Here is a 25289-nt window from a genome sequence, read left to right on the forward strand (position 1 = left end):
TTGCACTAACACAAAACAGAGAACAATAAGGATTACTTTTTAAAAAAAACAAAAAAAAATTGTATTATGTTAATGATATACTAGGTACAGTTAAGATGTTCTTACATGCATATAAAATGACTGTACTATTACTAAATATATTGTATATATAATTTTCATCCTCTTTACATCCTATCTCCTCATCCTCTTTGTAAGGTTTCCTTTGTTCTTGTTGTGTCTCCTTATGTAGTTGCTTTCTCTATAGTCTCTTGTATTGATTTTTACTGATTCTATTGTTTCTCTTGTCCTTTACATATCTGTATTTTTATTTTGTGTATGATGCAGTTATTATCCCACCTGTTTCTACAGACAGAAATCCTGAACACATAACCTGTTGGTAACCGCTTGAGGCCTGGGTTTGAGCACCGGTGCCCTACATTTTCAATATAACACAGGTACTTACAGTAAGACAAACTGAATTCATAGCCTATCACTCACACAAATCCTTGCAGTCTCACAGGATTTCTGTTTTCACAACCTTACATTGATCATTGCATGTCTCTTTAAATATAAGGGGACATTGAGTGCTGGGTGCATTATCTATGTTGAAGCCATGCAGCAAGGGTGTTGATACATATTCAGGATCACAACAATGCAGACAGGGTTCAATACCAATTCTGGAGTCATTAAAAATGCACAAAATAGCCACTCAGCGATACAAATACAGGATTGCTCACTGTGTGCTTCAATTTGTGCAAGTGTACCTAGAATTCTGCTTAGGGCACATGCATTTGTGGAACAAGATGGCCCTACTTGTGTACGAGGTAGGTGGTGTAGGTGTATCAGAAAAATGAGATTTAATTTTGCAAAGATTATTGTAATGAAATTAAAGTTTGGAGAGGATGTACTTTCAGGGGTGTTACTTGCTGGTTGACTTTTCAGGACTCCCTTTCACTGACAATCATCATTATCAGCTATTTATATACTAATTCCGCAGCTGTAGAGAGATCTCACTCACATCAGTCCTTGCCTCATTGGAACTTACAGTCTAAATTCCCTATCATATACACACACACACACACACACACACACACACACACACACAGAGACCGAGACTAGGGTCAATTTAATATGATCCAATTAACCTACTGGAATGTTTTTGGAGTGTGGGAGGAAACCAGAGCACCCGGGAGGGAGAACATACAAACTCTTTTATCCAATTAAAGTTTACTTTACAACTGTGTGTAATGTACTGGAATCAATGGGTGGGGTTGACACTCCAGGGGTCCCTGGAATGGATTGAGCATGCTGTTTCTTGCAACCTCCCAAATAGAGGCTGCTGACCTGTGCTGACCAGCCAAGAGCTAATTTTCAACCTGGTAGGGGAACCTTACACTCATGCTCTAACTGTTATAGTTCCAGCTAGCTTAGGTTGTCTAGCCATGGAGCTGATTGAGGATTTGGGGAGAGCGGCATGCTTTCCCTTTTTGAATTGTTTATTATAAAGAAACAAGAGGTTGACTTCGCTCCACCATGGTTGCACCGCGTTTCGCACAAAGTGTGGACTTTGGTCAGGTGTCCTTTTCACGTCTCATGTACCCCCAGAACACCAGGATTATGGATACATGGTCATGGCTCTTTGGTTATCCCCTTTTGGTTGACCCATTTATTTGTGTATGCATAATGCATGTATATTGTATGTTTTAACTGTATTTTATTCTTGCACTGGTACTAGGTCACATTAGCTCATCTGTGAGATTGGACCAGACGGGCTAACCTTCGCCCCACACGTGCATCAATGAGTCTTGGGCACCTGTGACCCTGTTGCTGGTTCACCGGTTGTCCTTCTTTGGACCACTTTTGGTAGGTACTAACCACTGCATACCAGGAACACTCCACAAGACCTGCCGTTTCGGAGATGCTCTGACCCAGTCATCTAGCCATCACAATTTGGCCCTTGTCAAAGTCTCTCAGATCCTTTCAACCATATTTCCTGCTTCCAACACATCAACTTCAAGAACTGACTGGTCCCCTTGACAGGTGCCATTGTAAAGTGATAATCAATGTTATTCACTTCACTTGTAAGTGGTTTTAATGTTGCGGCTGATCGGTGTATAATTGAATATATATTCACTAGATACACATTTACATGATCATATAAGGAAATTGGACTTGATTTGGAGGGGAACATAAATAGAACCTGGCTAGTTGACAACTTTGTGATTCACTGCAGACCATGATCACGTTAAAATACTTGTATTTTGTACATTAATAAACAGCCCCATGAGACTAGACAAAAGTGATTGTTTGTATATCAGATACGGGGAGGTTAGTTAAATATTACAGCATTTGTAAACTAAGTCACCCTACCATTACAGTACATGACACATTGCTACAGTATGACCTACTGGACACAGACACCAACCAGGAACATTGACATGCCGTGCTACAAATTAGCAGGTACTATCTTTTTACAAAATACTAATGACACTTTATAAAATGTTATAACAGTTCATATGAGACATGACATTTTACTCTACTTTTTTTTAATCTGTAAGTAATAAAAATGTCCACTCTGTCCAGGGTCTCATGTCCTGGGCAGGATAGACAGGAGTATTTTCTGACATTGGACCAGGGTTTTTAAAAGAGATTCCAAGTTGTGTAGTTATCTTCCACCTGCTCAGTATTTGCTTTTTTCTGTTTTATATGTTTATATTTTGTGTTCTGTTATGTTTACTTGTATTGCTACCTTGTGTTCTTGTTTGTTGAAAAACTTATAGCTCAAATGGTTTAGCTGAATTAGAGTTGTGTGTTCGTGTGGCTGTGTATTAATATGTTGTATGGAGGAGGTGAAAGTTTCTCCAGAAATGTTTTAGACAAGAGGTAGCTGTAACTTGAATGGTTAGAGTTTTAGGTCAGCTGGGGACGACAACTAAATATATTTAACACATAAGTAATGTAATAATAGAAATTCCTTAAAGATGATATTATCCTTTAAGAACACCTGACAAGTTTTGGTTGCCCTTAATCAGTACAGCACACAAAAAGTGTGTGGGTGAGATGGTCATACTACACAGGGGAGTAGGCATATCATGTTAGGCTTTGCCACAGCATGTTGATACGGAATTTGCTTGCGCTATATAAATAAATGTTTATGATGATGATGATGTTGCCACATCCTCCCAGGACCCACGCAAGCCCCCTTACTGTCCCCTAAAAACACCCCTTCAATGCCTCTTGCACGTCACACTGATAAGGGCAGCATAAAAGTGGCATACATCTCCCAACTACCCTGGAATCCAGTCAGGCAATGGAGAGGTATGCCAGGTTAAGGTTAGCCAGACTGCATAAGGGTATTGTTAAGGAAACACCCTCAGTGCTATCTCATTTTTAAGTACCGTCTGACAATACATGGGCTGTTTTACGGCAGGACAGAAGGGATCATTTTTCGATGGGCCCCATTTCACAGGTTAGACTCAATTGGTTTTATTTATGTGACGAGTCAGCTGGGATTTAAATCATCATCTTTGTATAGACAATCCCACTTGGCTTCCATTCCAACTCTCCCTGAACCTAGTCTGTACAGTCTACAGGGATGCTCTAGCACAGTAGTAGCAAAATTGAGAGGATGAAAAGTGTGAGGTTCCCTTGAAAAGGCCAATAGCAGCCCTAGAATACTAGCCAGGGCTGGTTGCACTATGGTAGGAAAACCCATAGCTTGGTTTGGCTTTTTTGGGTCGGGACTTGCTCATTATATAAAAAATATATCTATTTATTTTTCGGGATTACAGCCCATAGTGTAAGATACAATTAAAGGGTATCATACCCTTTTAATGTATGATATGATTTGAGAGTGTCTTACTGAAATATACGCAATGTGCGCACAATGTAAAGTTGTGTTATCTTAAGATACGTGCTGCTCTGCATACTAAGTAAATTACATCATTTTAACTGACCGTTTTCGGCGTAAATTACATTCTCTGCATGAGTCAGTATAACACTTGCTGCACAGTAATTCTCAGATGTGTGCCTTGTCCCAGTGCCACACCATGATGTATCTGGAGGAGGAATATCCAATCTGCACTAGATACTTCACTGTCACACTTCAATGCTGGAAGCCGGAATATGGTGAAAGCACATAATATTTTTTGAACAGATATGATCCAGATAATACAGAAAGTTGCAAATTAAATATATTGCAGATACTGAACAAGCAATGCTGAGAGAGGCTAAAAGCAAATAAAAAGGAACACGACTGGTCAGGTGAACAGGCTGAGTGGAGAGAAATCAGGTACAGAGATGTCAGCAAGCAGCTTGTAGGAGTCCCAGGGAACAGGAGAAACAAGAGAGCACAACAATGTCAGGCGCAGCAACATAAACAACAATGACCAGCAAAGGTAACTGGGAGAGGCAGGTATAAATAAGGAGACAACAGGTGCAGATGATTAGCTAGTGCAGCAGGTTAACCCCCGGTAGTGAAAAGAAACAAGGCAAGGCACAATAACAGCACCTCTGGTGGATTAGAGGTACTGCGGGATAATTACAATAATCTAAAGTCCAATTTAATCATGGAGCCAGGAGCTGCTTATACAATGTTGCAGTGCAAGCGGAGGCAGATTGTGACATTCACCTATCAACATATAAAAGCTGAGGGCCAGTCTACATGGTAATAAATAATGGATGTGTGATAGCTGATATTCATTCAGATCTTGTTAGAGAGACTGGCTGCAGTATGGAAACTTATTCTGATTGCTTCTCTACAGGAGATGCCATTCACAATACTTGACCACGGATTTCCATGCACTTAGAATTAAATGTTCTGCCTAAAGATCAGACCTAATCTTTCTACAAGTCCAAGGACAATGTCACAGGAAGTTCTGGAACAAGGTGCTGTATTACTTATCTATAATGTTCGTTGCCTGGATCTCTCTAGACTCTATTCCTACGCCACGTCTGGAGAATCTTGGTCAAACAATCATCCCTGATTGTAGGGCTTACCTTGGTAACAGCCAAGACAGCAATCTTAGCTACATGGCTTCTCTCAGCTGCCCCGTCTCTTGGCTTGATGTTGGAGACAACCAAGGCACTTTAAGACGCCTTCAAGAGCTTAAGCGTTATTTGTAAAATGGGTCCTATTCATTCGTTAACTTTCCGTCACTCTCAAAGAATAACTAATATTTCTGCTTAGGAACACTAATTGGGTAGCAACCCAGTTACTGGAGGAGATTTGGCCAGTGACAGCAACAAGTATGCTTAAACCTTGAGTGTTAGGGAGTGGTCAAGGGCCAGGCTTTTACAGTTTCTTCAAATGTCCCTTCTGCTCCACGGGAGGTTTCTGTCCTCCCTGAGCTCGCCTTAGTTGTAACTCTGTATCATAGTTGTCTGCAAGCTTTATGTGGCACACCTTAATAGTATTAGATGGAGATGACAGTAGTTTTAGTTAATAAATTATTGTTATATTTTGGGGGTGGGTTACTGTTGGGTATGGTGACTGGGAGAAAAACTGAAGATGCAAAATAGTTTAATGATCGTCAAGGCCTCTTCTTGTCAGGAACATAAACGGCTACTATGGTGAATGCACATACTAGGGTGTAATTGATAGCATTGTGTATTTCTGAAATGGGCATGTGCTGCCTTGTCAATAAAGATTATTTAAAAAAGAAAAGTTATTGTCCTACTGTTGCTCCTGTACAATGGTTACATATATCATAGGCAAACCGAGGGAGGGGGGGGGGTTTCCAGTGCCTGGAAATCCCTACCAAGCCTGGGGCACTGTATAATTGAGGTGGCTGGACCCTACCCCCACTTCACATGGCTCTGGTTGAAAAGGGAGAGCTGTGTGCACCTAACAGTAGTGCACGCAGCATTGCCCATGTATATTATGGGGATAGGAAGAATTGGAGAGCAGCCAAGTGCTGTCTAATATTATGGCCATGCCCCCCATGCATACTGGTCACGCCCACTGGTGGCGTGGTGTGGAAACCCCCCTATACAAATCCTGCGTTTGCCCCTGTATATGAGTGTGTCTATGCCCAACAAGACAAAAGAAACCCTAATGCAAATGTTGGAACAAAACTGAGTATAATTATTACTATAGACTATTTATAAAGCAACATCATCTTGTGGGAGACAGTAGATAAGTATTCTTCTGGCGTATGAAGAAGTAGAAGCTATAAGGGGTATTTCTCACTCTGCTTCTCATTTTAGCTCCACATACATCTTCCGTTCTACGGAGAAAGAGGAATTACACCAAACAAATATTGTTTTTTGCTTTTTAAAATATCGAGAAACATCTAATTTAGTTTTTGAAAAACCGATGACCAAAGAAGTTTTTCTTTAGGATTCCTTAGAAGTAACAAAAAATCAATGGGAGCCAAATCTGAACTGTAAGGTCGATGGTCTAGTTCTTCAGGCCCATAGTCCGTCTCCAGCATCATGTTTCCTCTATGGTGTCCCTTACATTACACAGAGCAGTTGCAAATGATCCTCTAGGGACTGTTTTATTGTGTTTCATGCACTGTACCAAGCGACCTCTCTCTAAATCCACAACACATGTGGTCTAATTGTCCCAGAGAACGGTCATGCCCGATACTTATCCCATGGAGTGAACATTCTCGGAGCCTCCACTTTTGACATGCCCTGATTATTAAGCCGGATGGTTAACAAATTGAGTAAATACAAAACCAACTAGGCGCAGTGCTAAACTAGCTTCACAGTTTGCACCTTTAGGATCATTAGAATCCTAAAGGTGGTAAAAATTGAATTTTTGCATGTGGTCACAGAATCAGAAGCTTTATTACAGCCAGTCTGCAAATAACATGGAATGCCCATATCTGCCAATAATCCACGGGTACCCTATGCCGTAATCATTGAACATAACCATGGAAAATTGGAGCAGATGTGAAGAAATAATCATGTTATCACAAAATAAAATAAAGAATTTGAACCACCTTAAGACTCGGCTCAAAAGCCTATTAGGAACATTTTAAAGGAAAAAAAATGCAGGTGGCCCAGTGACCCAGCCCAAGGTAGACCACCATGGGACCGGCCCGGGGGGGTAGATATCCCCATGCCCCCCAGCTCAGCCTGCCTTGCACCTGTTAGAAACCCACTCAATCTATTGTCCCAAAGAATTCTCAAAGCAATTGTCTAAATTGCTGTATAGACAAAAAAGTTTTGGTGGACTATAGGTGCTTGCAGTCCACCCTATGGCGCAGCAGTGAATACAATTAGAAGCAAGACTGTTGCACATCCATTTCTAGTACTACACAAGCATTGCACTCTTATTTAAGGTTGAGTGATTTAGAGACTTTCCAGAGCAGGACATAAAAATAACATTGGCTACATATACAATAGGTAGAGTGCAAAATGTCTGTATATACATACATGGATGTATATATTTTGGTGTAAGGCAAACTGGGTATTCCCCTGTTAAATTCCTGAGCTTGCTCCTGGGTCTAATGCTGCTGAGTGCTAAGTGAATGAGCCACAGAATCCGCCAGCTTGTCCTTCCCAACGACTTCCACAAGATCCACCTAGTTTCAAAATCCTTCCGGTGTCGCAACATAAAGAATATAAGTGATGGTTTATCAGGGTGTATAATGTAGAAACTATAAGATTCCCAGGAAAGTTCCTGTAGGGGGTTGCTTAAAAGTTACAGTTCATGAGTTCTTCAGAACTGAAAGGAACTGAACAAAGCTGTGCTGACACGGGAGGTATTTTTTCTCCGTTGCACAGCAGAATTCCTGTCTGTAACCAAACAGTCTTTTCTTTATCTGTGATACTATTTGTTATATTGAGATTGATATGTGGATTTTTCTCTTTCAGTTTTCCTTAGCCTGTGGCTGGATCTGACTAGTGGAAGGATCGATATTCGACTGATCCCTGAATTTCCACCGATCCAGGAATCTGTCACTATGAGCGTCAATGGGGCTAATAGGAGAGCTCTGTCTTTCAATTGGTTTAAAGGACCAAACACAAATCCTGAGTATCTAATCATTGCATATATTCCTGGGGATGCACCCTCACAAATGAGCGGACCTCTGTACTTCTCTCGGGTCAACGTATACTCTAATGGCTCGTTAGGGATCTCAGATCTTCATATCACAGATAGCGGTAATTACATAGTGATGGTAGAAACGGAGCGAGCAGCAGAACAAGCCTCTGTGAACCTGGCTCTCTGTGGTGAGTAACATGTTATCGCTGTCCCAAGTAAACATGATGAATACTTACTTTTGTTTCTTCTACTTTGTGTGGCTGAATTTAATAGTAGTGTCATCTTTGAGATTCAACTCATTATCTGGGTAAAGACACTGCTGTGTCTGTGTCTGATGCACCCTTGTTACCAAGCTGGAAAATGTAGAGTTGAGCGCAATTTGACGCCAGAACATGTAAATGTGGTTTGCAAGAATTGCGCTTATGTGGTTAAGTTTTATTGCATGTATCTAAAGCTTATAGGATGTGGCCACATAATGGATACACCGGTCATCATCATCAACTTGAAGTAAACAAATAGTCTTTTTGTGTAGCACTAGTGGCTGTTACGAACCGCGGCGGTGCCCAGCCGCCGCAACTCACTCACCTGCGTCCCGGCCGTCGCTATGGCGACCGGGACGTCACTTCCTCTCATGTCCCGGCTGTTGCCGGGGCAACGGCTAGACGCTCCAGCGCTGCGTCCCGGCATTGAGAACCCGGGCGCATGCGCTCTACGGAATTACTAACCTGCGGGTTAATGAAGTAGGGGGCTGGTTTCTATCTGAGCCAGGCCCTGATTGGCTGTTTCAAGTATTTAAGGCAATGAGGTCTGCCACCTCATTGCCGGTTATAGCTTCTGTGCTCCAGTCTGCTGACCTGCTTGTTCCAGTTCCTGTATCCTGTATCTACGTTTGACTTCCCGTGTATGACCCTTGGCTTCGTATTGGACTTCGCTTGTGTTTCCTGTGACCCTGATCCTTGGCTTGTTTACCCGTTTTGCTACTTTGCCTGTGACCTCTGACCTCAGCTTGTTCATCATTGCTGTTACCTGCTGCCGGCCTTTGACCTCTGATTGGACCTGACTCTTCTTGCCTGGGTTCTCCCCAGCCGGTACACACTTCACGACCCTCTGTCAGTCTGCAGCCCAGTCTGTCCCCACCATCAGGGGCTCCAGTGAACACCTGACTGGCAGAGTAGACTCCGGGTTGTGTTGTGCCGGCTGGAGGGGTTCCTAACATTATAACCGGCCCACTCACGGAGACAAGGTTAGAATGGATACCAGTGAATCCACACCGTCTCCGGCACAAACCCTAGCAGGCCACGTTGAGTCCTTGTATCAGATGATGCAGGGATTGGCTGAGCGTATGTCTGTTCAAGAAGAAGCCACAAAAGCTTCACAACCGACTCCAGGTCCCATCTGTGAACCCAAAATGAACTTACCAGATCGGTTCTCTGGAAATAGAACCCTGTTTCGGAACTTCAGGGAAAGCTGCAAGCTCTATTTTCGGTGGAGACCCCGCTCCTCCGGTTCGGAGCAGCAAAGAGTTGGGATTATTATTTCCCTTCTACAGGGTGACCCCCAGTCCTGGGCGTTTTCTTTGCCGCAGACCAGTCCGGCCATGCAGTCCGTAGACTCCTTCTTCGAGGCACTGGGTCTACTGTATGATGACCCGGATCGAGTGGCCTCCGCGGAAGCTCATCTACGGTCCTTGAAACAGGGCCGACGGTCGGCAGAAGAATACTGCGCTGAATTCCGTAGATGGTCACCTGACAGTGGATGGAACGACCCTGCCTTACGTAGTCAGTTCCGTGTCGGCCTATCTGAACAGATTAAAGATTCGCTGGTGCAATACCTGTCTCCTAGCTCTCTGGAGGATCTGATGCACCTCTCCATTAAAATTGACAGGAGATATAAGGAGCGGAAAACTGAAAAGGAAACGTCATCACCTCCATCCGCCTTCGTTCCTATCTCCCAGGATGGTGAGGAACCAATGCAATTGGGAGCATACCGTCTTTCCTCTGAGGAGAGAGACAGGAGACGGTCCCAAGGCTTATGTTTATATTGTGGCGCAAGAGGCCACTTCTCCCGTTCTTGCCCAAACAAGTCGGGAAACGAGCATGCCTAAGGAACGAGGGGAGAGTTCACTTAGGTCTACAAATTGTCTCCCAGAAAAATGCACTATTGGTCCCTGCACAGCTCACGTTCAGTGCTCGTTCTACGAAACTATCAGCCTTCATTGACAGTGGAGCTGCTGGCAACTTCCTTGACATCGAGTTTGCCCGCTCTGCTGGTATTCCGCGGATTAAACTCCAATCTGCCATTACGGTATATGGCTTAGATGGTAGTCCGTTGCCAGGCGGCAAGATTACTTGGGAGACCCCACCATTACAGTTGAACATTGGCGCTCTCCATTCGGAATCCATAGTCTTACGTCTTATCGAATGTCCTTCGGTTCCTTTAATTCTGGGCCACCCTTGGCTATTCTGCCATAACCCCGTCATGGATTGGGCAAAAGGAGAAATTGTCCAGTGGAGCCCCCATTGTACACAGTCTTGCTTGACACTACCTCTACGTATTATTCAGTCTATTCCGGAGCAGCTCCCTTCTCAGTATCATGACTATTGGGATGTTTTCTCCAAAAAGGCTGCTGACACACTACCACCGCACCGCAATTTCGACTGTGCCATTGAGCTCATTCCGGGCTCTAAATTACCCAAGGGACGCTTGTATCCACTCTCTGGTCCAGAGACCAAATCCATGCAGGAGTATATTGACGAAAACTTGGAGAAGGGCTTCATCAGGCCATCCAAGTCCCCAGTAGGAGCGGGGTGTTTCTTTGTACCCAAGAAGGACGGTGGACTCAGACCCTGTATCGATTATCGAGGGCTGAACCTTATTACGGTTAAGAACACCTACCCCCTTCCCCTCATCTCCGTTCTTTTTGATCAATTAAGAGGAGCCACTATCTTCACAAAAATTGATCTTCGTGGGGCCTATAATCTCATACGTATTAGAGCAGGTGATGAGTGGAAGACGGCTTTCAACACGCTCTCGGGTCATTACGAATACCTGGTCATGCCGTTTGGCCTTAGTAATGCTCCTGCCGTATTTCAGGACTTGATTAATGAGGTGTTACGTGAGTTCCTGGGACACTTTGTTGTTGTTTACTTAGATGACATCCTCATATATTCAAAATCGTTGTCTGTGCACCAGGGTCATGTCAGACAAATCCTACAGAAATTACGGGAACATCACCTCTACGCTAAACTCGAGAAATGCGAGTTCGAGGTTCAGAAGGTATCCTTCCTCGGTTATCTAATCTCTTCAGAAGGTTTCTCCATGGACCCAACCAAGGTCCAAGCAATTCTGGATTGGATACAACCGAATAACCTCAAGGCGGTCCAGAGATTCCTGGGATTCGCCAATTACTACAGGAGGTTTATTGGCGGCTTTGCTGATATCGTGGCTCCTATCGTCACCTTGACCCGCAAAGGAGGTGATCCAACTGTTTGGTCACAACAGGCAATAAATGCGTTCAAAACCCTGAAGAAAGCTTTTGTGTCTGCTCAGGTTCTCAGACATCCGGATCCTAGGGTACCGTTTGTTCTTGAGGTAGATGCGTCTGACGTCGGTGCTGGGGCCGTCTTGTCACAAAAAGACCCCCAGACCCACCGCTTACATCCATGTGCCTTTTTTTCCCGTCAGTTCTCATCAGCGGAAACCAATTATGACGTGGGAAACCGAGAATTGCTGGCAATTAAATGGGCCTTTGAGGAATGGCGGCACTGGTTGGAAGGCGCTGCACACCAGATCTCCGTTATAACGGATCATAAAAACTTACAGTATATACAGTCAGCCAAACGTCTGAACCCCCGACAGGCTCGGTGGTCGCTGTTCTTCACTCGGTTCAACTTTATTATCACCTATCGTCCTGGTTCCAAAAATATTCAAGCGGACGCCCTGTCTAGAAGTTTCCTGGCACATCATGCTCCGGTCACCTGCCCTGAGCCTATTGTTCCTGTGTCTATGATTCATGCCGGATTAACTCAAGATTTGAGCTGTACCTTACAAAGGTTCCAGAGGTTGGCTCCTGATAACACTCCGACAGGATGTTTGTTTGTCCCAGTTCATCTAAGGAAGACAGTCCTTGCTGAGGCACACAACAGTCGGACTGCTGGGCATCCTGGAGTCTACAAAACACTGGAAATCCTTTCCCGTACTGTATGGTGGCCGTCTCTGTCTGCTGACGTCAAGAGTCACGTCCGGTCCTGTGAAGTTTGTGCCAGGAACAAAGTTCCCAGGACTCGCCCGGTAGGTCAGTTAGTTCCGTTGGCCGCCCCTGGTAAACCTTGGACACATCTGTCCATGGACTTTATAGTCGATCTGCCACCCTCTGCGGGACACAATACCATTTGGGTCGTGGTAGACCGGTTCAGCAAGATGGCGCATTTCATTCCACTCACTAGGCTTCCTACTGCTCGAGATTTGGCAATCTTGTTCATTCAACACATTTTTCGCCTCCATGGACTCCCTACAGACATCGTCTCCGATCGGGGTTCCCAGTTCATAGCGCAGTTCTGGAGATCATTCTGTACCCTCCTGGGAATCAAGGTCAGTTTATCATCTGCATACCACCCTCAGTCAAATGGGCAGACTGAAAGGGTTAACCAGTCCTTGGAGAAGTTCTTGCGATGCTACATATCGGAGTTCCATGACAACTGGTCCTCCTTGTTGCCCTGGGCAGAATTTGCCTGTAACAACTCCTGTCACTCATCCACGAAAACCTCTCCGTTCTTTTGCAATTATGGTTTCCACCCCAGATCTAACTCTTTGTATTCACTCCAGTCCGTTGGTATTCAGGAGATCCGTTCCACTGCCAGGGATCTCAGAGTTGTCTGGAAGAAAGTACATTCATCTTTAAAACAAGCCTCACTTGTTGCAAAAAAAAATTCGGACCGACACCGTACCCCCTGCTCTCTTAAGGTTGGCCAGAAAGTCTGGCTGTCTACAAAAAATATCAGGCTGAAGCAACCTTGCAAGAAGTTGGGTCCTAAATTCATCGGGCCGTTTCCCATCATCAAGCAGGTGAACTCTGTTGCATTTAGGTTAAAAATTCCGGGCTCGTTAAGAATTCCAAACACATTTCATTGTTCTCTGTTAAAACCAGTTCTTTATCCAGCTCAAGCCCAGTCTTCAGGCAAGCCACAGAGGTACAGTGTTCAGAAAATCTTGGATTCCAAAAAAGTGCAAGGACAGGTGCACTTTTTGGTACAGTGGAGGAACCGCGGGTTAGAAGAACGCTCTTGGGTTCCGCGGAGACAATTCCATGCTCCCAAACAATTGAAGGAATTCTTCAGGAAATTTCCAAGAAAACCTGGATGTCGGGGTCCCTCGACCCCTCCTCAAGGGGGGGGTACTGTTACGAACCGCGGCGGTGCCCAGCCGCCGCAACTCACTCACCTGCGTCCCGGCCGTCGCTATGGCGACCGGGACGTCACTTCCTCTCATGTCCCGGCTGTTGCCGGGGCAACGGCTAGACGCTCCAGCGCTGCGTCCCGGCATTGAGAACCCGGGCGCATGCGCTCTACGGAATTACTAACCTGCGGGTTAATGAAGTAGGGGGCTGGTTTCTATCTGAGCCAGGCCCTGATTGGCTGTTTCAAGTATTTAAGGCAATGAGGTCTGCCACCTCATTGCCGGTTATAGCTTCTGTGCTCCAGTCTGCTGACCTGCTTGTTCCAGTTCCTGTATCCTGTATCTACGTTTGACTTCCCGTGTATGACCCTTGGCTTCGTATTGGACTTCGCTTGTGTTTCCTGTGACCCTGATCCTTGGCTTGTTTACCCGTTTTGCTACTTTGCCTGTGACCTCTGACCTCAGCTTGTTCATCATTGCTGTTACCTGCTGCCGGCCTTTGACCTCTGATTGGACCTGACTCTTCTTGCCTGGGTTCTCCCCAGCCGGTACACACTTCACGACCCTCTGTCAGTCTGCAGCCCAGTCTGTCCCCACCATCAGGGGCTCCAGTGAACACCTGACTGGCAGAGTAGACTCCGGGTTGTGTTGTGCCGGCTGGAGGGGTTCCTAACAGTGGCCCCTACAAACCCTGGCAGCCATAATCTGCTTTGGTATGCTGGAGCTGGTAGAACTATAAATGCCAGTATACCAATGTCTGTCAGAGCATACTGGTTCTTGTAGAATTGCAAGTGCCAGCATGCCCTGGCATCCGGGGCCCATTGGAACCTGTAGTTCCAGATAGTAAAGTACTATACAAAAAACACCTACATTATATTAAATGTTCTTCAATGCAAATAAGCACTGCCCCAATCCTTTGTTCTCCACTTTATTATACTGCTAAACCCTTAAGGGTGGTCTTCTTTATTCATCTTTTCCATGTTCTTTCTTTTATGGCAATCCAATGGTTAAAAAATACAGATGAGAACGTTCTACTTGAAGAGCTGCCAAGTACCTGACCGACTGGGTTCCTGTACGCAAATAACCAAATAAGAGTGGCGTCACTTTGAGTAGAACGTGAGAAAGTTGGTGATTTGCACGTAGACCCCACATGGGGTACCAAATAATTTGATTGCACCAATAAGGTTCAATTATTATTCAAGTATGCAGTAATTACTCCTATTCTGAAAAAACAAAATTCTGAACCAAAAATTGTCTCTCAAATTATTGTCCCATCTCTCAGCGCCCATGGCCCTCCAAGCTTCTCGAGAGATTTGCCTACACTCGACGCACACACTTTCTTCCCTCACACAACCTATTAGATAATCTTCAGTCAGCCTTTCATTCCCAACACTCCACATAGACTGCGTTGACTAAGGTTGTCAATGATTTGATCACAGCTAACTCTTCTAATTCTCCTGGACCACTCTCTTCTCATACAAACGCAACAATCCCTATGGTCTGTCCTATCCTCATTCCCATCCTGCTTATCTAATCACTCTTTTAGTGTTAATTTCCCTGGATCCACCAATGCTCCACATCCTTTATCAGTTGGAGTACCACAAGGCTCAGTCTTTGGTCATCTGCTATTAAATATCTATACCATATATATCTCTTGGAAAACTATTAAGCTCCTTTGGATTTTAATATCATCTTTATGCAGATGATACCCAAATTTATCCACCATTTGTATTGGCCCACATTACAACAGGCTTTGTGACTGGATCATACAGCCAGGTTGGGTACCTTATCACAATGCTCCAAACGCCGACATGAAAGAGCCAACATGATTAAACCGAAGATGCCATGCTTGACTGCATGGTAATAGTGACAGCTTGAAAAGGAGACTTCAAACAGTTCCGAGGAATGAACATCCCGGCAGCCTACAATGACATCAGTTTCAAGCTCCCCACTATCATTCATGCTGTTCAGCTGCTAATTTAAAGAGGCGCCGGCTGTACAGTGTTCTAGGCTTTCTAAAGAACATTGTACAGCCGGCGCCTCCTTAAATTAGCAGCTGAACAGCATGAATGATAGTGGGGAGCTTGAAACTGATATCATTGTAGGCTGCAGGGATGTTCATATTTTTTTTTTACAACAGACATCCACATAATAAGCATTGCGAGATTCCAACCCTTTCCGGAGCAGCAGTGACACAAATAAGCTGAATTAAAAAACGTTAAAGACATAACTGGCTCCATTGATAAACCACTTCGGTCTACCAATATATTTGTTTTGAGTTCAGTTGGATGTAGAACAATGAATAAAAAAGGCATTATAGGTAATTGTCTAAATGACAAATATGACCTCTGCGCACTAACTCTATCTGCTAATAGAAGAATAAGCGTGCAGCTGCAGTAGGAGATCCCACCCTCCTAAATATATTCAATTCAATAAGCTTATTGAATTGATTATAGGTAATTGTGGTTCATAATGCAGTATGCATATTTTATAAGACCATCTACCTATCCTCCTTTTTAACATTCTACTTGTCTTCTTTGGAATGCGCTCTCTGTTACTACCACCCAATGCTGATAGAGATACTTTCATTTAGTCACAGTATGCAGTGATCAGATGCATTACACTCCCCCTTCCCCTTGAGCAGTACTCGGGGCCAAATTCATCTGTTAGTCAGTGGAGAAGAATTGGATGGAGGACCAATGAGGAGGTAGTAAGCTCTGGAACAATGCTCACATGTTCATCTATGTTACTCCTCATTAGTCCAACTCTTTTGGGTTCGTAATTGGTCCTCCAGTACCTTTCAAGAGAACTCTCCATCTCTCTTCATCTCGCTCTCTTAATTTGCTAAATGTTGTTGACACTGTAATATACTTTATTAAAAATACATAAAATAGAAATATTATGGATCTTTCCATCCCACCAGGCCCCTGTGTGTCTGAACAGACTTCATATGTATTATCTGCGCCCCTGGATTTTGGACATCAGAAAGGAATAGACAGCTTTTAAATGTTTTCCTGATGGCGAGCATGCTACAAGGACAATCTTATGCTTGTGGCTCAATGATGAATCTTCTAGTAAACTTAGTGATCAGTCCAAACGCTATGAGAATATCATCATTCAAATAAAGGAGTAAAATGGAATTAAGATTTACCTATTTTTTTTAATAACTGTCTGTGTGTGATCTACTAACTGTCCCTATGTTCCTCCATCCACAGAGCGGGTCAGTAAGCCTACGATCACAGCATCTACCTCCATTCCCAAGAAAGATGACCCATTCACCCTGACGTGTAACACCTGCAATGTGGACAGGATACTATGGAGCAGGAACGGTGTCAGTCTTCCCACTGGACCCATCTTATCAGCAGATAACAGGACTGTCACTTTTTCTCATATTAAACCGACAGATGCAGGAGAATACCGATGTGAGGCTGGGAACTCGAACAGTAAGAGCATCAGTGATCCCTACACAGTTACCATATGCTGTGAGTATTTGTGAGATTAATGGTTGTGTTTGAGTAAATTGACTACATATTATCCATATTATCCATTTTTATAAACAGTCTAGTATGTACTAATAGACCTAAATTCAGTGTATTTAATTATTATTTATTAATTACTTATTAATTACTATTTATTATTGACCACCAGTTAACTATCATCCCTTATCGCAACAATATGGATTGATGTGTCGCGGCCATTTATCAAAGAGTCATATTGGGACAGCGCGTTCAATGAGAGGCTGTCCTGGTAATGACAAACAACTCTGGTTTCTGACCGGAAGTCTTTACTGTGATGCTCTCCCCCTAGGACAGAACGGCTAGCTCCATCGCTAGCCATCGGGGTCAAGCTTTAAAACGCTAAGCTAATTTTTGCGGAGCTTGATAAATTGACCCAGACATTGCAAATTATGGAGACTGTGTTATTCTACTATCTCCGATACCTCCTGCATTAGACTTTTGTACATTGCTAAGACACTAAAACATAAACCATGTGAAAACAGCCATGTAAGGTTCTATAAAGAGGCTCCCAGGTAATAATGGATGTGCAACACTCTCACACTACAAGTGTAGTATTTGTTAATTTGGACTATGGTAGCACAAAATGTAATTTGTCTTAATTCCCTACATTTTGTCACCTGCAATAGCTGCTTCAGTCTGCACAAGTTAATATTATTATTATTATTATTATTATTATCTTACTTTTCTATATAGTGCATAGTTTTACACAGGACTATATACAGCATTTTTGCTTTCACAGTTAGGGAGCTCGGGTGCCCACAGTAAAGAGATTAATCATTACCATGCATTGTGTTTACTCTCTCCTCCCCTGTAACCAAAATCTTTTGTCACACCCGTTTTTGAGCTTAGCTGTGTGTTATGTAAGAAATAAATATTACGTATGAACACACAGCTCCAGAAATGGTGCACTGCAGCTCTATGTGTGCTGTTCTGTAGAGCCCTTTTGGTTTTTGGCCAGGGAGGTAAGAGAAACGGAAGAGCGCTGGTAAAAATGACTGTACGTAGTAGATCCTCAACCAACCCAAGTGCTAGGCGGCCTGGCCTCGTTTCCACTAACAGGGACAACACAGCGGTGGTAGTCAGTTTAACGGTAATGACTACCCCGACAGAGAAGAAGATGACAGGAGGAGGCCGAATGTATAGTAGAGCGACCTGAGAAAAACCTACTTATCAGGATGCAGATATCTTCATGGGACGACTCGTTGTGTTGACTGTGCAAGATGACATCATCACAAACCGCGACTTGTCTTAAAGTGGCGATGGTCGGACCCAGCTGTCATTGATGTCATGTGAGTATTATTTTAGGGGTTAGGGTTAACCCTAACCCTAACTTTAGCTCCTAACCCTAATACCCCTAACGCCTAAAATAATAATTACATGACCTCAATGACAGCTGGGTCCGTCCATCGCCGTTTTAAGACAATTCACGGTTTGTGATGACGTCATCTTGCACAGTCGGAAACCCAACGAGTCGTCCCATGAAGATATCTGAATCCTGGTAAGTAGGTTTTATTTCAGTCCGCTCTACTAGGCATTCGGTCTCCTCCTGTCGTGTTCTTCTCTGTCGGGGTAGTCAGTACCGTTATTAGGTACTACACCCCAACACAGATGTGGGCTTCCTTTGCTTAAGCTTTACAAGCTGCCCAGGTTGGTCAGAGAAGGGTTAATTCTTCTATGGGGAGTAAGTCCAGAAAAAAAAATTAAGCGCAAAATGGAAACACCAATATAAAATCAATTAACAGGTCATTGGGCCACCAAATGTGACTTTTTTTTATATAGGATGCTCACACAAATGATGCCTGGGTGATGATGTTATCAAACACTGTCTTAGAAGTCATTCCAGAATATCCCATAAATGTTTGGATGTGTTCTGATCTGGTGATTGAGAAGGACACAACATATGTATGACATCAGTGTCATGCTCCTAACACTATTGGGTGACCACACATGCACTGGTTGGCTGGATGTGGGCATTGCCATCTTGGTAGACACACTTGTCAGGAAAAGAAAGACTGCACTATGGGGCATCATAAAATTATTTTATGTTAATTTTTTTCCTTTTTATTTATTTGCTACTTGGTCTATGAAAACATTATAGGAACTTACACATCCACTTACAGGTGCCTGTGGATCCACTCCTGATCTCAGTGCTGGAGAGACAGCTGGAATCGTCTGTGGGACAATCCTAGGAATTGCGTTGATTGTTGGTACAACTTTCCTACTGTATATGAGATATGTCCTTCCTTTGAGAGAGGAGCAGAAAGGTAATGGGAGAGACGTGCAAAATGAAAGTAATTGGACAAGATTCAGTATATAAAAGCACAGAGAAAACAAGAATAAAGTCAATCTGAATAGAAAACAAACATAAAATAAGTAACATTTGTCTGACTTTTGTTGGGGGTAGATTAATATATTTTCAGTATATATAGATTCTTAATATCTCTTTACTGGAAGTGTGCAGGTGTTGAGTGCAATTTAAAGAGACACACCACCAAGAAACTATTATTCCGGCCCTTGCTCACACTGCTGTCTATTGATCTCAAATTCAGTAGTGTTTCCACGGGTATATGAACGTTTGGAGGACATCGAAGGTGCCTGAAATTCCACCTAGTCCAAGAAAACTCTATTGTAAATACTAAAGAGCTGCACACAGAGCAGTACAATCCTGGAGCCCTTGGAACCTTTACCATAAAAAGAGGTTCCAGGGTAAGTGAAAGCTCCTCACCCAAACCCTGGGAGGTAGAGGAGAACGTTGCAGGAGTAGAATCTTTTATCATAAATATGTTGGTTGCCCTCTATAGTTATTCGATGGGCAGACTTCACTGCCAATTGGCCCTACCATTATGTAAATTGTACTACTGCGACCTGGAGTGCTTGGGAATTGGTGTGGTCAAAATTACACAAGAAGTACTTATCCAGAAGGTCCCAAGTCCCATGCATTGCAGGTAACGAGTCTGATAGCTATATTATAATAGCTCTTATGATTCTAAGTGAAATATTCTTATGTTTAATACTGTACCTATATGTTGCTATTTATCAACCAGTATTAGTTATAGTAGGTGATATTCTTAGTAGCACAATACCTTATGCTACGATGATATGTCAACAAATTTAATATCATTAAGCCACTGCAAAACAGTATTAAAATCAATGTGAATGTGTTTCTACCCAACCAACAGAAGCATCAAAGAAGAAGCAAGAACCACCGATGGAATATTACAATGTACATGCTCCAACAGTGGTGAGTAAAGCAACGATCTGCCCTTAAACTAACTCAAATCTCCGAGCACAATGGGCTTGATTCATTAAGGCACATAAACTGAACGCATTGTGCGGTTGTTTTAAAATGCTCGTAAATCTGATAGGGTCTGATATCTGAAGGGAAGGAAGAAGGGAAAGCAAAAATGACCTATGTTAGAAAATGTTAAATACATGTATTGGGGGCTTCCATGGCGTAGTACACTGTGCCACGGAATCCCCTAATACTACTTAACAAAAGGACCCAGAACTCCTACCATCCACCTTGGCAACAATCCACAGCTCACCCAACTTCAAGCACAGACATTCCAAACCACCTGCAATGCTAAATCCATACCTGATTGTAGCACACATCAGAACCATGGAATATTATGTGTACATAATTGTATTTCTATCTTACGAGGACCATAATAGGAAAACAAAGTGAGGACTTTTTGGCAAGTGAGGACCAATACCCTGTCTTTACCAGTTTTTACTTTTAGTATGGTAGGTTCAATATGAACCGGTTGTAGTAATATCGGTGTTGTCCTCTTAAGCATAGCGGGACTGATGCAGCGTTGACCCCAAAATAGGCTTAAATTACTTTAAAAAAAGTGCCATGCAAAATTAGAGTATTTACGCCTATATACTGGGCTGAAGGGATCTTAACAATCAGCATAGTGTCAGGCGTAGTTCCGCACACTGCATAGGTTCCGCGGACGGACGCCTGTCTCCTTACTCAGCCCCCGTCCTGTTGCCTAGCAACGGGACGTACTTCCGTTACGCCTGGCGCGCATGCGCAGTAAGGCTCGTGTCCCATTGCTAGGCAAACAGGACGTTTCTTTCTTCATGTTTGCCGGCAGTCAGGTGTTCCTGACTGCCTCTGCTTCCTCCTCCTATCAGGGGCTTGGTAAGGGTACTTAAGGCACTTCCTCCTACACACCTGTGACAGAGTATTGGTTTCACCTCAGTGAGCCTTCTCCTGTTCCCTGTTTACATTATTTGTTCTTTGGTTCCTGACTCCTGGCTTCTTCCTGACCACTCTATTTGTCCCGCGATTTGGCTTCATTGACTATCTGGTTATCGACCCCTGGTGAGCTCCTGACCTTCCCTCTGGATCACCCTTGTGTACTGCACTATCGATTGTCACCCAACCCGAACCGTACGACCATTCCTGCTCACTCCCGCTGCACTGTTAACTAGCTGGGAGAACCGCCACCTGTACACCTCACGCAACCAAGCCCAAACCTCCTTGCGGGGGTCCCTGGTGAATACCGGGGGTGCTTTATACTCCACGCCTCCCTGTCTAGTAGTGCCAATATCCGTCAGCGGCATCCTCAAAGTCATTACTGTGACACATAGAGGCATAAATTCATGTGTAGGAGTAAAGCATTAGGATTTGCTGTTAAGAGTAGCAATTAAGTCAGCGGCTTGTCATTTCGTGGGTTGGCTCCGCTAGAATAAGCCGCAGTAGCTTTCAGTGCGGTGCTAGTAGCCTCAATCTCTGGCTCTGCCTTAAAGGCACCAGCCCTACAATTACCCCTCTGGAACTGTTTTTACCACACTCTTGGGTCTCCTTATAATAAAAACCACCTCATCCTGGAGAGAGCTGAGGCTTGTTGAGGAATTTTAGAGGTTGAAAAAGTTGTGATTTCTATTGCAATTTACATAGTGATTTCTGCAAACCACCCTGGAAATATGAAACAAGCAATGCAATTGCCCTGTCGTTGCTACAATTACCTGTTTACCTGACTTGTGTTGTCTGGAAAACCGCTGTGTGTAAAATGCTCTCTGCACTGTGGTGGACTGAACGATTGATAACAAATTCCTTCACTGCTTTATATTTAATAGTGAGCAGATCATTTTTATTTTGCAATGTGTCTGTGCGACAGCAGCCTATCAGATTGAATCACCATATCGATCTAGGATAAATACATTTTCCACAACTAACACTCCTCTTTATGTCATCTCTTCTAGGGCCAACCTGCTGACCAAGAGGCTACTTATATGGTAAGTGTTTTTATTAAATCAAATATATTAAATATTCAGTCAGTGCTGAAGAATCCTCAATTTCCTCTCAAATAACTTTATTTCACTTAAACAATATAAAAGTAAAGGAGGTAGTATTTATTTTTCTAAGAAATAATTGACAGGTAGAGGTAGCGGTTCCCTGAGATGTTGCATTTAGTAGATTCTCTCCATATAACTCATCTAGTTAAGGATTACAGTACACTGAACACTGAGAATGCATGTCGGTAGTCACCAACCATATTTGAAATAAGTTTTTGACTTTTGAAGAAAGCAAATTAGCATTTTTAAATTCATTAAATTTTGTTCTCCCAAAAATATGCTGCCCAATCAAGGAGCTTGTCTATGAAGTCACCCTCTCTCCCTCTTGTATCTCGTTTAATGAATTTGTTTCACAAAATGGACAATTTGTTTTACACATAGGCCCAATAGAAGCGGCACACATGTATAAAGACCGTATTTAGAAAAATATGCCCCAATCATTGTATCCCACTATATTTACTACCCCCCCCCCCCAAATTTGGTGCACTTTCAACATGCAGATCCATGCTCTGCTAGACAATCGATAGATAGAATCTGCCCCATTGCCTGATATTATTGGTAGCTCAACATTGGTGGTAGAGACTAATACAGTAGAGAAATTTAAACATGGTTGGGATAGACATAAGGATCAAACAGGGTTTGAGGTTACAATTGTTATGAGCGTCTTGTCGTTAACCAATAACGATTGTCCACTTCCAGTGATGTGGTTCCAAAGCACAAAGTGATTTAATAACCAAAAGTAGCAAAATAACAAGTCAGAATAAAATAAGTACAGCCGTTACTATTAGCAGGCGCCCTGGATCCAGTGTACAGTCATTCAGGTCTGACTACTGGTCCTAAAGCTCCTGCTTATATACAGTTAGTGATACAATGAAAACAATACAGATGATTTGGAATGTTTTCATAGGTTCAGGCTTCAGGAAGGTCCAGTGTAATGCTGGCCAGTTCAAACTATGCCCTCCAAGGGTGGGGGTCAGCTCTCCAGAAGATGCATACTTAATCTTCCCGCCAAGAACTAGTTCAAACTGGTCTATTAGCATTACTCAGACAATACCATTCTAATCATTTATTCCCTATCATCCCTAACTAGCATACGCAAGGTGCGATCCTTTAGGCGATTGAACCGAATGTCTGCGGATAAATAGGGGATTAGAATGATACCAGACATTACCTGAACTTTAGATCTCACTAACATGTATATAACATTATATTTCACCATAAACGCTGCTATATTTAAGTATAAATAACTATGTGTTGCAACTATTTTTAATATGCGCTAATTACAAGTGTGTGGGTTCGTGTAAATGTGGGTAGAACTGTTTGCCACGTGTTGCGGTTGATTACGCTCCTCCACTCCGTAGCGTGCCATTCGCATAATTTCAGACAAAGACAATCAAGTTGATAGATATTAATTGAAATGACCATATCCAATTATCTGACTTCGACACTATAGATTAAAAAATGGGCAGACTAGATGGGTCAAGCGGTTCTTATCTGCCGTCAAATTCTATGTTTCTATTTCATCCTCTATTAATCCTCCCACCTTTCTTCCATGTTCCCTTACATCTCCCACCTTCGCTGCCAATTCCGATACCTTTCCCGTTTTGTCTTTGCCATTTATCCCCTGCTGCCATGTTCCTCTGCTAACTAATACAGCTTCCAATCCCCCTTCATCTTCTTTGATATTCCCGCAGCTTTTTCTCCTTTCGTTTTGTCATCTCTCATTCCGCTGCCAGCTTCCTTATCCCCTGCATCCTTCCTCCCTTACATTGCTTGTACACTATATTTACAATCTATTCTTGCTCCCTGAGTAACACTAGTTAATAGTTAAAAGAAGTGTTTTAGATGATCAAAAATATTAAATATAACCAGGTACAGTTAATAGGGGCAAGTACACCAAGATCCCACAAGCCCGCACCACTTCAGATGATTATTTGCATCTTTTCAGCAGCTAAGTGTCTTTTGAAATAATTTTAGAATGATGGCCTCAATGATGTGTATTTAGTGTATGGATGTAAAAACAATATTTGTGTCTCTTGTAGGATTTGCAGTTCCAAACGCAGGACACTTACACTAATCTACAGTGATAAGACGGATACATTGCATAACTGATACTCCTGTTGTAAACTGATCCTAGCTGCTGTGTAAAATATGGACTCACACTTCTAACAATGATCATAGTGACATATTATGGAGATTGTGTACTGTAAGAGACTGTGGAACATACTGCTTTGCAGATCATTCTTATGCACCTCACATCCACCATATTGTCTATTTCAAGTTTATTTTTCCGAAATATCTGCTAGGGGAGGTTGTATTGGATGATGCAGTAAATGTTTTCAATTGTCTTGGTAATTTTTTGAATATAATGTTATACAACTTTATTACCTCTAACCCTATATATGTTGATAGTCAAATCTGATTGCCATGTTTTTACTAAGGAGAAAATCTATTCCTTCTTTATTGGAACAAATTTAAAGTGAAATCTATGTCAAGGTCTTATCTACCGTCATGGTCGGTCCATGCGGCTGTGAGAGGGGGCCCAAGGATGAATGTTAATCCGTCCTCCTCACTTGAAATGTTCACATTTTGACGTTTGTGTTGTGTATTTCTTATGCTGTAGTTGTTGTTAAATAAACCTAGTCTCTGTGTATTATTAAGTTGTAGTGTGTACAAATGCACTTTAACATATAAAGACCGTATATTTGCCTCAATTTTCTAACTTGTCTTGAAACAATTACAGTCTACGATGGGCTGTTAAGGGTTATAGCATGCTCATGAACATGACCCAATTTTATTAAATAATTCACACTATAAATGTGGGAATCATTTGTATGATTCATCTGGCTAAGAATGTGCTTTGATCATTTACAAAACAATAATTTGATCCTCTGAAACTCCACTCTGGTTAGTGACTGTGAGGATGGAATGGATATAAAACTAACTGTGATGTTTAAGGGGTGGCCATTAATATTTAGCAAAAGGTAAAGCTGTTGTCCACTTTTGGGGAATGCCTCCCCTCTTGTTACTAATCTCAGCTAGGGTGTCAGCTCAACATGATGAAGGAATCCATATGTTTTCATCAGAACTTCATG

General features: G+C 42.8%; 2 protein-coding genes across 6 annotated transcripts in view; one reads left to right on the plus strand and one right to left on the minus strand.

The window, feature by feature from the left end:
* The window catches only part of LOC142107491 (cell adhesion molecule CEACAM8-like), a 368458-nt gene that overhangs the window by 193119 nt on the left and 150050 nt on the right, over positions 1 to 25289 (minus strand). The window lies entirely within an intron of this gene.
* Positions 8094 to 25289, plus strand: part of LOC142107480 (cell adhesion molecule CEACAM1-like) — a 205806-nt gene continuing 188610 nt past the window's right edge. For all 5 annotated transcript variants that reach the window (XM_075190924.1, XM_075190917.1, XM_075190921.1 and 2 more), the window contains exons 1-2: positions 8094 to 8163; positions 16585 to 16851. In XM_075190924.1, the coding sequence (XP_075047025.1) occupies positions 8109 to 8163; positions 16585 to 16851 (322 nt within the window). In that variant the 5' untranslated portion in view covers positions 8094 to 8108. The remainder of the gene's footprint in view (positions 8164 to 16584; positions 16852 to 25289) is intronic.

The sequence above is a fragment of the Mixophyes fleayi genome, chromosome 11 (assembly GCF_038048845.1).
Source record: "Mixophyes fleayi isolate aMixFle1 chromosome 11, aMixFle1.hap1, whole genome shotgun sequence".
Classification (NCBI taxonomy): Eukaryota; Metazoa; Chordata; class Amphibia; order Anura; family Limnodynastidae; genus Mixophyes; species Mixophyes fleayi.